This window comes from Solanum stenotomum, chromosome 2 (assembly GCF_019186545.1).
Source record: "Solanum stenotomum isolate F172 chromosome 2, ASM1918654v1, whole genome shotgun sequence".
NCBI lineage: Eukaryota > Viridiplantae > Streptophyta > Magnoliopsida > Solanales > Solanaceae > Solanum > Solanum stenotomum.
Window position 1 is genome coordinate 23,049,080 of NC_064283.1, and position 13,126 is coordinate 23,062,205.

The window sequence follows — 13,126 nt, forward strand, 5'->3', positions numbered from 1 at the left end:
CCCCCCCCCCCCACCAAATCTTGTTTACACCAAAAAAATAGAAGACTAATACAGTTTGTTTTAATCCTCTGACAAGTAATTTTCTGTCCTTCAAAGCACCTAGTGTTTCTTTCCTTCCATATGGACCACCAGATACATGATGGGATGAGCTTCCACCATTCTTCCTTTTTACCTCTGCTTCCAACTCCTAGCCAACTGTTCAGAAGCTCCAATGTAGTCTTTGGCATCACCCAACTAACCCCCAAAATGCATAAAAACCTATTCCACAAACTGGTAGCTATTTGGCAGTGTATGAATAGATGGTTGTTCACTTCAGCTTCCTGTTCACACATAAAGCACCTTGAGCAGATTTGCATGCCTCTTTTCTGTAGGACCTCATGAGTGAGACATGCCTTCTTGATTAGTAGCCAAACAAAACATGAAACTTTCAATGGACATTTCACCTTCCAAAGCAGTTTCCAGGGCCATCTTTCAGTTCGTGAGACATTATGGTTCATCTTCCAGTAGCATGATTTCACTGTATAGACCCCTTTGTTGTGTATCTTCCATATTGGCTTATCAGAACTCTCAGAAGTACCTGGGAAATTATTAAGGACCCCTAATAACATAGCAACCTCCTCGATTTCCCAATCATTAAATGCTCTCCTAAACAGCAGATTCCAGCCATTTTGACTCCATACTAGTGCCACAGTGTCATTGTTTTGTAGACTCAATGTATATAGGTGAGGGAATATTATCTGCTCTTTACCTGATGCATCCTAAAATGATTTAATATTTCCTTTTAGTTCTTGCTTCTTTTTCTTTTGGTTTGGGAAGCAAGCAGAAAGAGTAGCAGTGGGAGAAGAAGCAATGCCATAAAATAAGTCACTGAAACATAAATCTCGAAACTACTAAACAATATTTAGAACCTGGTCATATCCCTGTTTCTATGTACTTTTGCAATTCAACTTCCTCTCATCCTACTGCCAACATTTCCTCAGTCTGGCTGGATGAGCTTAAAGGATAAAATATTAAAATACGGATAGGATTTGATTCATTTACCAATTATACAACAACTTTACTAACACTTGTACAAATACAAGAGCATATACACTTTGCTCTTAATGGTGATAACAAGTAGCACTCCAGAAATCCACTAGGATATAAAGCTTTCTATATGCCTTTCTTATTTGGTACTAGATTGTATCTTGCCGAAGTTTATGAAGATATGGCCCTAATCATCTAAACAGTTTAAAATGAAACTTATCAGGAAAGTTGAAGGGAATAGTGATAATTGTGTACTTGAAAGTGTCTTGTCTTTTCGAAGCAGCACTTAGTAGTTCACTTTTAGCTTTTCTTATTACTAACATGTATGTTTGGCCCTCATAGTTGGAGCTTCTTATGCATAGAATAAGTCGGTTTTTACAAGACAATTGTATGAGTATCGTTTTTGCATGCACTCTGTGATTGGTCTTGTCAGGATTTACTTACACTTGGATGAATTTACTTATTCTTTTTAATATTTATTTCCCTTTTTTGTTGCCTTTATTTTCTGTCTTTCCTTCTAGTTGAGAAATTATCTTATGTATATTTCACTTAATTTGTCTAAACCTCTTTTGTTTTTGTTGTTTGTCAGAGGGTGCAAAAATGTTTGCATAAACATGGTATTGATGCCATTGGTCTTGTCACAACTAATGTGGTTGGTTTGTGCAAGGTGAACTGCAACTTTTATGTTACTTTCCATTTTTTGTGAAAGACCATTACTGACTTTTGAAAGATCTACATACGATTGAGGAATGCTGATATGGGAAGTTTTGGAAAACTATATTGTTTTGCATCATGTCAAAATTATGATTACCTCTTCCCTATTCTAATTGCCTAATAACTTCAACTGGAGTTGGACGAGTGGAAGTAAAATTGGTTGGCTATGGGTTCTTTCCTTACTTGGTAAGGAAGTAAGAGTGAGAGAAGTTTAAAGTGTTGGGATATCCAAGCCCATCATATTGCCTTTTAATTCTTCCATAACTAGATGGAAAGGTGGAAGTATAACACTTTTACTTCCTTTCAAATGCGTCAAACAACCAAAAATAAATCATCAATAATAGCCTAAATGAAGTAAATGAATCAGTTCTCCTGTCTTTCATGTTCCTCCTCCCCTTCCTTGAGCCAAGCAGAGTGTATGGTCAATTGGATACCATCCTTCATTTTCATATGTTTAGTAACTTGTCCATATGTTAACCTGCAGGGTTTGTTGGGACCGATGGGTCTGATGAGTGATAATCATTTTGCGCAAGATGCAGCAATTAACTCCTTATCAACTTTGATGTCCATGTTACCTGGAGAAACCTACATGGAGTTCGAGAAGGTTACTGGCATGGTTCTTTTGGAGTTATTGTTTGTCACTTGTTATTGCTTAACGTGGTTATAAATTTTTTAATTCTCCTTGGCAGTACTTCAACGATCTTCCAGACCGTTTGGCACATGATATGTTATCTGAAAATGACATTCAGGTAATATCATTACCTTTCCTATCACTAGATTCAATGATGGTTGCAACACATAATTTTAGAAATTTATGGATCATGTAATCTTTTGTACAATATCATTGTGATGTTTTGTGCTTGGATACAACATTTAATAAATAGTTGTTTCAACATGATTTTGAAAAAAGTAATATTTGAAGTTAAAGTTGAAAAAGGGTATTTGGAAATTGAAGTTGTGTTTGGACATGCATTTCACTTGAAAAATGTTGAAGGTCTGAGGGATTTTTTTAGAACTTGATAAAGTGGTTAGACCAGTTTTTCAAACTCGGAAAACTCAACTTCAAGTTGGAGTGAAAAATTGCATACAATGTATAATCAACAGTTTCTGAAAAATAAAAGTTGAAAAAAGCAAAAACATTCTATGTCCAAACAGTCCCTTGTGTATGTATATTAATGCAAATTACTGGATCTACATCTGGGTATGTTATTTTCATATCTTATATCTGGCATTTAGGCATGCTATAGTCTTAGCCCTTGGGACATGTCAATTGTACGAGAGCTTTGGGGTAGGGGGTAGAGACGTTATGAGGATTCTTTGAACTTTTGATCTTGTAAGTTTTCCCCCCAATTACTGTTGATACCCTGTTCCATTCTGGACCAGCTTCCACTAATCCTTGTGATGACAAACTCTTTTGTTTCCTCAACTGCCTTAGGTTGTAATATTTTATTCTTAGTTTAGACCTTGTTACATGCCTAATTTTCTTATTCTGCCTAACAAATTCAGTTAGTTGCAAAGAAACATCTTTTTATTAACCAGATTTAGACTTTTATATAGATACAATTGAAAACAAATATGCTAATTATGTTTCATAAAAGGCTAAGGATATATTTGGAAAACAGTAAAATCCCCATCATCAAATCTATCATTAAACCATGTCCTTAATCGTTTTGAATCAGGCCATGTGCAATAGACACTAAACTTTCTTCTAACTATGGGAGTAAAAGCCAGAGGGATAGGAACCCATGGAAAATATGCTGGTGAACGAATGACCTCCAACTGGCCTGAACTCCTTGGCCTTTTGAAAACTTTATATCTGTGATCTTATCAAAGAACCCCTTCTCTGCCTTTTTTCTTTTTTTCGTTTCTTGAGTATTTGAGGGGCTTAGGAGGAAAGGGATTCCAAGTCTCAGAATTTCCAAATTTTTAAATTTTTGACGTGTTACTCCCTCAGATGTTGTATAGAGCTATTGTTTCCTGGCTTCCTAATAAGTGTATTTAATGTCATTGTCTTTATATCCTATTTTGACTTTGTTTCACCTTCTTTCTTTTTACCGTCCTAATATGTATTTACCGACTATCTTCTGATTTGCTTCATTGTCTCTCTTGCGTTTAGATATTTCAAACTCCTGAAGGAATGCTTTCGACTGAACAAGGTGTTTACATTGCTGAATCTGTTGCAACTAAGAACACAAAACAACCAAAAGGCCGTTTTAGGCTTTATGATGACAGTGATGGCCCTGTGAGTGCACAATCTACCTTTCCCAAGTCCAGAATTGAATATCTTCCTTATTTAATTCTCTTATGGCGGAGTTTGCTTTTGCATACAGGACCAAGTAAGTTCTAATCACACTGCAAGGCGTGAGCCCTCTAGCAAAGAGGTTACTGGAGTTGGGAAAAAAGATGGTGGAAAATCATCAAAGAAAGCTGGTACCTTTTTGATAGTTCCTGTTTTTATTGAACTTAATTTAATCATTGTTGATAGTTTTGTTAATCCTCTGTCTTTATATTTTATTTCTTTAGATAAAGATAAGGGAAAAAGTGCAAAGGAAGAGGCACGTGAGTTGCAGCTAAGGGAGGAAGCATATATACGTGGAAAGGTCACAGTTGTAAAAAAGAACCTTTCGTCAATGTTGAAAGCCTTGGGAGAAATGGCCATAGCTAATCCTGTCTTCACTCACAGTCAGCTACCTTCCTTGGTTAGTGTGCTCTATGTTCTCCACTATCCAATATAATATCTTGTCTGTACATTAATCAGGTATCATCTAATATATTCTACTCAACCAAACCCCCATTCATAAAATAAAGGCCTATGTTGCTTAGGAAATATGTAAGGAATATCACTGAAGTGAAAATTTCAGCTGTTCCCTCCAGTTTGATCACTGTGAGTCTGTAACTATCCAGAGGAAATATTTGGATTATTAGATTCTGCCGATATTTACTATTATGGTAAAATATATAATGAGGAATCAGCATCTTAGAACATCTTTCCCTTGTTCCTATTATTGTGCAGAAATGGTTTACTCTATGGTAACAGTTTAATGCAACCTTCTGTTGGCTTGTTAAAAAGAAGAAAACGCTTGTGCTGGTCAGTCAGGAAAGAGTACCAAAAGTGGGCCTTTTGAGGAATTTGTGCTTTGAGTACAAGCAGAGTTAACTTTGAATTATCATCTAAAGTTTGAATTTTATCAGAGCTCGAAGGAGCATGGATTTCTCAGAAAAGCAGCGAGTCTTTGTTAGCCTATTGTGACATACTTTGAAGTTCAGACTTCAGACATGTTAGACTTTGACGGCCACAGTATGAAAACATCAATTCTGGTATTTCCAGCTGATGATGGGACTCTTATCTGATATTGTTAGACTTTCTTTAATATTAGTGGGCATATAGTCCAATTGGACAATTGAAATATTATTCTTCAGTGAAGTGGGTTGAGAACCATGAGGTTAAAAACACCAGGTGATTTCTTCTCACCTGTCCAAGCCTTTACTTAACACGTGCAGGTGGGAGGTAGCATGTACCCTTGGGATTAGTTGAGGTGCGCTCTCTCCCAGTCACCATAGTTATCAAAAAAAATATTCTTCCATTTAAAATCGGCAAAAATGTACGTGGCTAAGCTTCATATATCAATCATGTTTGACTCAAGACAACTTGCAAAAGAGAGGCTACAATATATATAGTTTGTGCTATCCATATGAAAGAGAGATGGAAGTAACTGGGACATATACTTGCATTGCAAGTGACAGCTAAACTCTGGGATATGTTTCTGTATATGCTCTACTTGAAATGGGCAATGCCATATTCCCAAGAGCTACTGTTTCTCTGGAATGGAAAAGTTATCACCAAGAAGTAAAGAAGGACGTGAAACACAATCCCTGCATGCATCTGGTGGATAATTTGGAATGAGAGGAACCTCAGGTGTTTCAAAATAGGGAAGAACCCATCAGTAAAATCAAGATTGAATGCTTATTCTTGCTGTCATTTTTTGTGTAAAAATGAACAAATAGAGGACATAGAAGCTCATAGAGTTCATCAGTGTTATACAGGACTGTGAAGTTACCTTTTGTAGTCATGTAAATACCCAAATGCCCAGATCCTTACAGATCATGTAGGTTAGTATTTAAGGAAGTCAGGTGCAATCTTTTGCTCTAGAGCACCTCCTTGGTGCTGCCTATTAAGCTTTAATTTGCTGGATCCAAAAAAAAATCTGTATAGTTAAGCTGGAAAATAGATGTTGATTTGTAGTACAAGGGGAAGCAAAAGCCGAAAGGTTATGAAAACTAATTTAGTTAGTGGGTGTTGAGTCAGGTAGTAACCATTTATTTCATCTTTGTTAAAGTTTATCACACTTCAACTTAACCTTTTCTCCCTTGATTCACTTTTGTAGACTGATATCCTTGTGTTTTCGTGAACTTTAGTTAGAGACTTCACCCAAACTAGTTTCTATCTTCTGGATTTTTCTGCCCTTTTTTTTTTTGAAATTGGTAACTTTAGATTTTTCTGTCTTATCAAAATGGTTTAATTCGACGTGCCTATAATAACAAGGGAAAAGAAATCTATGCCATTATGTAACTGTTCTTGTTATAGGTTGAATTTTAAGGGTCATATCCTTGTATGTTGCTGTCTTTAACTTTTCTATTTAATCTAATATTTAGGTGAAGTTTATCAATCCTCTACTACGGTCACCAATAGTTGGTGATGTGGCGTATGGAACCCTGGTGAAGCTTTCAAAGTGTACTGCTACTCCACTTTGTAACTGGGCTCTTGAAATTGCGACAGCCTTAAGGTTAATTATGTCAGAGGATGTTAATGTCTTATGGGGTAAAATTCCTTCTGCTGGTGAGGAGGTATCAAATGAAAAGCCTGGTCTCTTTGAGCGTGTAACAAACGGCTTATCCATTTCTTGCAAAACTGGGGCTCTCCCTGTGGATTCGTTTACTTTTGTTTTCCCTGTAAGTTTGTGGTCTGATCATGTCAACCTTACTTTCCTGGTAGTTATTCTTTCCTTTGTCACTGAGACACTGACATTTTCTGATATACATATATTTTTCTTTTTGTTGCATGCGTAGATAATGGAGAGAATATTGTTATCTCCCAAGAAGACCAAACTTCATGATGATGTTCTCAAGATAATATTCTTGCATTTGGATTCGTTTTTACCTCTACCTAGAGTTCAAATGCTCTCAGTTACGATCACTACAGCTTCTTGTTGTTTATACCTTGATTATCATTCCTGTATCTATTTCTGACTGATTATCTTGTTGATTTTTTAGGTTCTTTATCATGTCCTGGGTGTTGTTCCTGCTTATCAAGCATCTATTGGACCGGCATTAAATGAGTTATGCCTTGGGCTGCAACCAGCTGAAGTGGCACCTGTATGTGATGTGGTTATGAATTTCTTCTGTGAGCTTCCACATAACACTTATAATCACTTGTGTTTCCTGGACTTTTGCAGGCTTTATGTGGTATTTATGCTAAAGACATCCATGTTAGAATGGCTTGCTTAAATGCTGTGAAATGCATTCCTGCTCTGGCTAGTCATTCTGTCCCTCAAAGTAGTGAAATTGCCACTCGCATCTGGCTTGCTTTACATGATCCCGAAAAGGTATTACATTCTTGTAGAAGTTACTTTTCTAGTGATAAATGCTTAATTCTGGGTTTTCAGTCCCTTTAAATATTACTCCCTTCATTTCAATTTGTTTGTGTGGTTTTGACTTGGTGGAGTTGAAGAAAGTAAAGAGAACTTTTGAATCTTGTGGTGTTAAACTAAAGAAATGTTGAATGTACGAAAATGCCCTTTAATGTCGTGGTCTTAGGGATTAAAGAGTTGTCGAAAAAGGAAAGAAACATTATTTCTGAAAGGGATTAAAAAGGAAGGAAAGTAAGACAAACAAATTGGAATAGAGGGAGTAATAATGATATATTGTTCAGATTTGCACAATGACCAGTAAGGGATAATGCTTTCAGCAAGTGTATGAATCCCGTGAACATACTTGGTGTCTATTTTTATTTTTGCTGTACTCTTGTCCAATATATAGGGTGGGCATGATAACTGGTATCAGGTACGGTATGCTTTTAAATTTCAATAGTATAAAAATTCAAGATTTCGCGTTAGAAAAGAGTTAAGACTTTTAGTCTATCTTAACATTCCACAACATCATGAGCTCAACGCGCTTGCCTGGACCAGGAGGCAACTGGATTTACTTATTTTCTCTTCTGTTTTTGCTGGAAAGGTGTTTCTATTTTCCTAGAGTTTCAGATTTTGAATTTGTCATTTCTTCTTGTGACATAAAACATCCCTGGACACCTTTCAATTTTTTTAACAGCTCCCATATCATTTTAGTTGGGGTATAAGTGGCATATTAACATAAGCTAGCAAATGAATTAAAATGAGGAGATACGGGTACACTATGTAATGCTTTCTCACTAGTGTTGGCGTAACAGAAGTGCAAAACCCACATGCATCTAAAAATTTTGGGTTCTGTGCTTCATAGAATTTGTTCTACTCAGGAAGCATCTTGGTAACTAATGCGTAAGTGTGTTATTATTTTGTCCTCTGGTTGGTTAGTCTGTGTAGATGATCTGGTATGGTTGTTCCTCCCTTTACCTGCTACCTACTTCGAAGAAAGTGGGAAATTATTGGATGTATTTGATTTACAGTTTAGACTGAAATAAATAAATGACGTTTTGATGATTCTATGAGTTCCACCAAGAAGATACAGTCTATTTGTATATTTTCTTTTGCTTATGGTGTAGGATGGAACACGTAAATGAAGCTGAAACAGTTCTACAAACATTAGAATCCCTACAAAATTAGTCAGGGCACACTTTTTTTTTTGTCTTACTGCATTGTACGGTCCCCAATAACACATCCTTGGTGCTGTTCTAATCTATAAATTAATTTACCTCTTCAAAAAGAAATTGGGCAATCGCCTGTCTAAGGAAATGATCCTTCCTAGATTATATAGTTCCGCTTTCCTGTTAGTTGAAAGTGACAAAAAATAATGGCTTGATTTTAGTTAAATCGTAGGAGCGTAATAACTTCAGTATCTGAACAGTATGGTCTTATGATATTTGCTGATTTACTTAATCGACTGTAAGTTTTGATTATTTTAAGTTAGGTTGTCTATATAGCAGCAATTCAGACATCCATTTCAAATTTGTGTACTAAGTGTTGTTGTGATTCAGTATTTCTATTTTATGTCCAAAATGTTAACATGACAGTATGAACTGTGTGTGTTTACTATTCAGTGTGTTGCTGAAGCTGCTGAAGACATCTGGGATCATTACGGGTATGACTTAGGAACAGATTACTCTGGCATTTTCAAAGCTCTTTCCCATGCTAATTATAATGTGCGAGTGGCTGGCGCTGAGGCCTTGGCTGCTGCTTTAGATGAAAGTCCAGATACGATACAGGTTTAATTAGCTTATATGTCCTGTTTTCTGGACAATGTATAAAAAATTCTTAACTGACAGTGTGAATGTCTTTTGGATAAACAATGCTTTCAGGAATGTCTTTCAACTCTATTTTCTTTGTACATCCGTGATGTTGGTTCTGGTGAAGACACCATTGATTTTGGATGGATAGGCAGACAAGGAATAGCATTGGCTCTACTTTCTGTGGCGGATGTTCTTAGAGCAAAAGACCTTCCTGTTGTTATGACATTCCTAATTTCAAGGGCACTGGTAATAAGTTCTTTCTCTGAATGAGGTGTTGTTAATCATGTCTATGTTTTAATGTATCATTAAGATCTGCTTTTTTTCTTTTTGTTCTTTCTTTCTCTCTCGCAAAGATTGCTAATGATAACTAACAGGTGAACGGAAGTTCTTCTTTACTTCTGTGCATGCTGATTTTCGCAATTAAGTTTTTCTAAGAGTTTGTCTTGTTATAGTGATACGGAACATGTTAACTATCTTACAATTGAAATATTGTTGCTGAGATACTTCTTTTCTTCGCTTTTAAGGAGTTCCCTCCTTGTATCAAAAGCTTTAAAGTCCACATCTTCTGATATGTACCAACTGTTTTATGAATTGTGGTGCTTCACTTGGTTTTGTAACCCGTCAAAACAGAACTTTCTGGAAATATATGAAAATTCATAAGAAATGGTTTTATTCTGTTTGGGTTTGAGTAGTGGGGGACTTTGGAATTGCAGGCAGATCCTAATGCAGATGTAAGAGGAAGAATGATCAATGCTGGCATAGTTATTATTGACAAACATGGAAGAGATAATGTCTCATTGCTATTCCCTATTTTCGAAAACTACTTGAACAAAAAGGTATGACATATTTGTTTCCAAGATCGTCTATTTCCTTTAATCTTAAGAGGTTTTATACTTTTGGTTGGGGGTGAATGATTGGTGTTCGAGTTTTTCATGTTGATCCTATTGCCCTTTTGTGGCAGCTAAAAGCTAGTTATAGGCTTTGAATATATATCATATGTTCAAATAACAACTGTTTGTTGATTGTGCAGGCTTCAGATGAGGAGAAATATGATCTGGTCCGTGAAGGTGTGGTAATATTTACTGGAGCTTTGGCAAAGCATTTGGCCACGGTAATTGATCCCCCCTCTTATAAACTTGGTCCACTGTAAACACTTTTAAAGATTTTGGTCTAATACCTTGTCTATTTTTGAACAGGATGACCCTAAGGTTCACACAGTTGTAGAGAAGTTGCTGGATGTACTGAATACTCCGTCTGAAGCTGTTCAGCGAGCTGTCGCTACCTGCCTTTCTCCACTTATGCAAGCAAAGCAGGTTAGTTCAGCATCTTCTTGAAAGCTTCTTTATATTATGCAGCTGTAACAAACGAGAAACATTGCACATGTCATGATTGTAAATCTTGAACAATCTGCAGTTACTACACTCTTCGTTAACAGTCAAAAGTGTGCTTTTGTTTACTGCCAGGCTACTTTGACTCTTCATAACGTACATGTGTCCGAAGGATATGTTTTGGGTTTGGGTACCTCATCTAGATCTCACGGAATATGCCTTGAGCTGTCTAAAATTTGGATGTGTCTGACCAATAAAAAAAGGAGATGTGCCTATACCCAACCCATATCCATGTCCATATCCATACTCGAGTCCACGTATAATAGTTTAACTGCATGGAATGATATATGTTATATCCTAGTGAGTTGTGCAGCTTTACATCCCTCCTGTAGAAGGGTTCTTACTTTTAGTAAAGCAAGTAAAAAGAACCAACATGACTATATTCCGAACCATCTGTTATTATCGTAATTTGCATGAATCTTGAAGTGAGGCCTTTCAGTTCTATGATGAATAAACTCCAATATCATAATCCATGTGGAATTTTTGTTCCCTTTTCTATAGGCTATCGGTGTTCTGAGGTGGTAACTGGAGAATTTTTTGGTTAACTACAGACTCATTCTCATGCATTTACCATGCTAATCCCGATAGCCCCTTGGGATATTTCTGAAGGAATTCTTGTCTCACATAGCTTTTAAGTTTGTTCTTTTTTGTTGAGAAAGTTGACATTTTATAAACAAAATATATCAGTAGTGTTTCAGTAGTAATTACGTCAGGGGTTTAAAGTTAGCAAAACCAAATATATCTATCACCTTTACTCCTCCTAAACTATCTAAAAGTGAGTAATACCCTCCACCTTTCTGGAGAGTACATAGTTGCATAAAAAATAAAAGGTTATAAGGCACTTCAATTTCAAGCTCTGGAAAGGGATGCTCTTGTTTTCAAAACATCTCTGGTTCCTTTCCTTCCATATTGTCCACCTGATGCAAGCAGGGACAATCTTCCATCTCTCCTTATGGCCCGACATGTTTCCTTCTCTATTCCATCCTGTTAGGGCTTCTGATGTATGCCTTGGCATGGACCAACTGATACCCCTCAAGTTAAAAAACACATGCCACAGTTTCAGTCACTCTACAGTGAATGAAGAGATGGTTCGTTGTCTCTATTCTCTTTCACTAAAAAAGCACCTGGAACATAATTTGCTTCCCCTTTTCATTAGATTGTCCTGAGTTAGTACTGCTTGCCTGGTTACCAACTAGGTGAAACAAGCCACCTTGTGGGGTATCTTAACTTTCCATATCATCTTCCAAGGCCATGATAAGAGCATTGCAGCTGGCCTATCAAGGTGCCTGTAAGCTGATTTTGTTGTGAATTTCCCATTTTTGGCTCTCAACCATTGTAGTCTGTCTTCATTTGTGTTAAGGCTATTGACCTGCTCCAAAGAATTGAAGAGATCTGTGAGGTTGTCTATTTCCCAGTCATTTCCATCCTTGGTTGTCCCTGACATCTGCTACTACTGTTGCCTCCTGTTGGTTCAGATTGTAGATCACAGGGTACAACTGTTTCAAGGGGTATTGACCAACCCACACATCATTCCAGAATGATATCCTTCTTCCGTTTCCTATTTCAATCCTTGAGTTTTTCCATATTTTAGGCCACTGGATCCTGATTGTTTTCCATAAACCTACCCCATAAGGGCTTGTAGCTTCCTTAGTGATCCATAGGTCTTCCATTGTATATCTGGAAGCTATAACATCTTTCCATAAATCCTGTTCTCCAGAGACAAACCTCCATAGCCACTTCAAGATAAGACTCTGGTTCTGTACTTTGAGGTGCTTTATGCCCTTTCCTCCTTTTTTGTTGTTGATGACAGCATCCCATTTCACCAAGTGATACTTCTTTTAAGCTTTTAAGTTTGTTTTGTAATTCAACTTTCACTAGCATTCTCTCTCCTTGTTCTGTACTGGATAAAGTCCAGGAAATATAAATCACTAATTTGTGTCCTAGTTCTGTTTCTATAATTTTGACTTTGTTTCTTCCAGATTTGTTCTCTGATATTTTTCTTCCTTAGTCATCTCTATTTCTTTCTGCTGTCCTTACAATTGTTTTGTTAGTTTATACCTAATTTGCAAGCTGAAACTGGATTCTCTTTTTGCCTATCTCTTCTCTTGCACCAGGAGGATGCACCATCTCTGGTTTCTAGGCTTTTGGATCAGCTAATGAAGAGTGAAAAATACGGAGAGCGTCGTGGTGCAGCATTTGGACTTGCAGGGCTGGTTAAGGGATTTGGAATATCTTGCCTGAAGAAATATGGCATTGTAGCAGCACTACATGAAGGTTTTGCTGACAGGTTAGTCTTCTGGCATGTTTCAATCACTCTAAATTAGAGGTTGAGTTACTCTGTAATTTCAATTTTTTTTTTAAAAAAAAATAGAAAACATTCTCAAAAAAGTTACCCTGTGATTTGATGCAGTGGTTTTCTGTTCTTTTCCAAGGATTTGATGAAATGTCATGAATAACAACCCAGTTGAGGCATTATATAATGGAATTAGTGAGAAGAACTCATTCTTCTATTTACCTTTATCTTTATGTGCTAGACATTGTTGAAGTGAAATTTCAAGGT

General features: G+C 36.7%; 1 protein-coding gene across 1 annotated transcript in view; it reads left to right on the plus strand.

Moving 5' to 3' along the window:
• Nucleotides 1-13,126, plus strand: part of LOC125856991 (protein ILITYHIA) — a 41,254-nt gene that overhangs the window by 9,711 nt on the left and 18,417 nt on the right. The window contains exons 12-27 of the mRNA XM_049536652.1: nucleotides 1,616-1,693; nucleotides 2,225-2,344; nucleotides 2,430-2,489; nucleotides 3,857-3,982; nucleotides 4,071-4,170; nucleotides 4,264-4,439; nucleotides 6,394-6,690; nucleotides 6,808-6,924; nucleotides 7,012-7,113; nucleotides 7,194-7,343; nucleotides 8,990-9,154; nucleotides 9,248-9,424; nucleotides 9,892-10,014; nucleotides 10,209-10,289; nucleotides 10,375-10,491; nucleotides 12,681-12,853. Coding sequence (XP_049392609.1) covers nucleotides 1,616-1,693; nucleotides 2,225-2,344; nucleotides 2,430-2,489; nucleotides 3,857-3,982; nucleotides 4,071-4,170; nucleotides 4,264-4,439; nucleotides 6,394-6,690; nucleotides 6,808-6,924; nucleotides 7,012-7,113; nucleotides 7,194-7,343; nucleotides 8,990-9,154; nucleotides 9,248-9,424; nucleotides 9,892-10,014; nucleotides 10,209-10,289; nucleotides 10,375-10,491; nucleotides 12,681-12,853 — 2,162 coding nt within the window. The remainder of the gene's footprint in view (nucleotides 1-1,615; nucleotides 1,694-2,224; nucleotides 2,345-2,429; nucleotides 2,490-3,856; nucleotides 3,983-4,070; nucleotides 4,171-4,263; nucleotides 4,440-6,393; nucleotides 6,691-6,807; nucleotides 6,925-7,011; nucleotides 7,114-7,193; nucleotides 7,344-8,989; nucleotides 9,155-9,247; nucleotides 9,425-9,891; nucleotides 10,015-10,208; nucleotides 10,290-10,374; nucleotides 10,492-12,680; nucleotides 12,854-13,126) is intronic.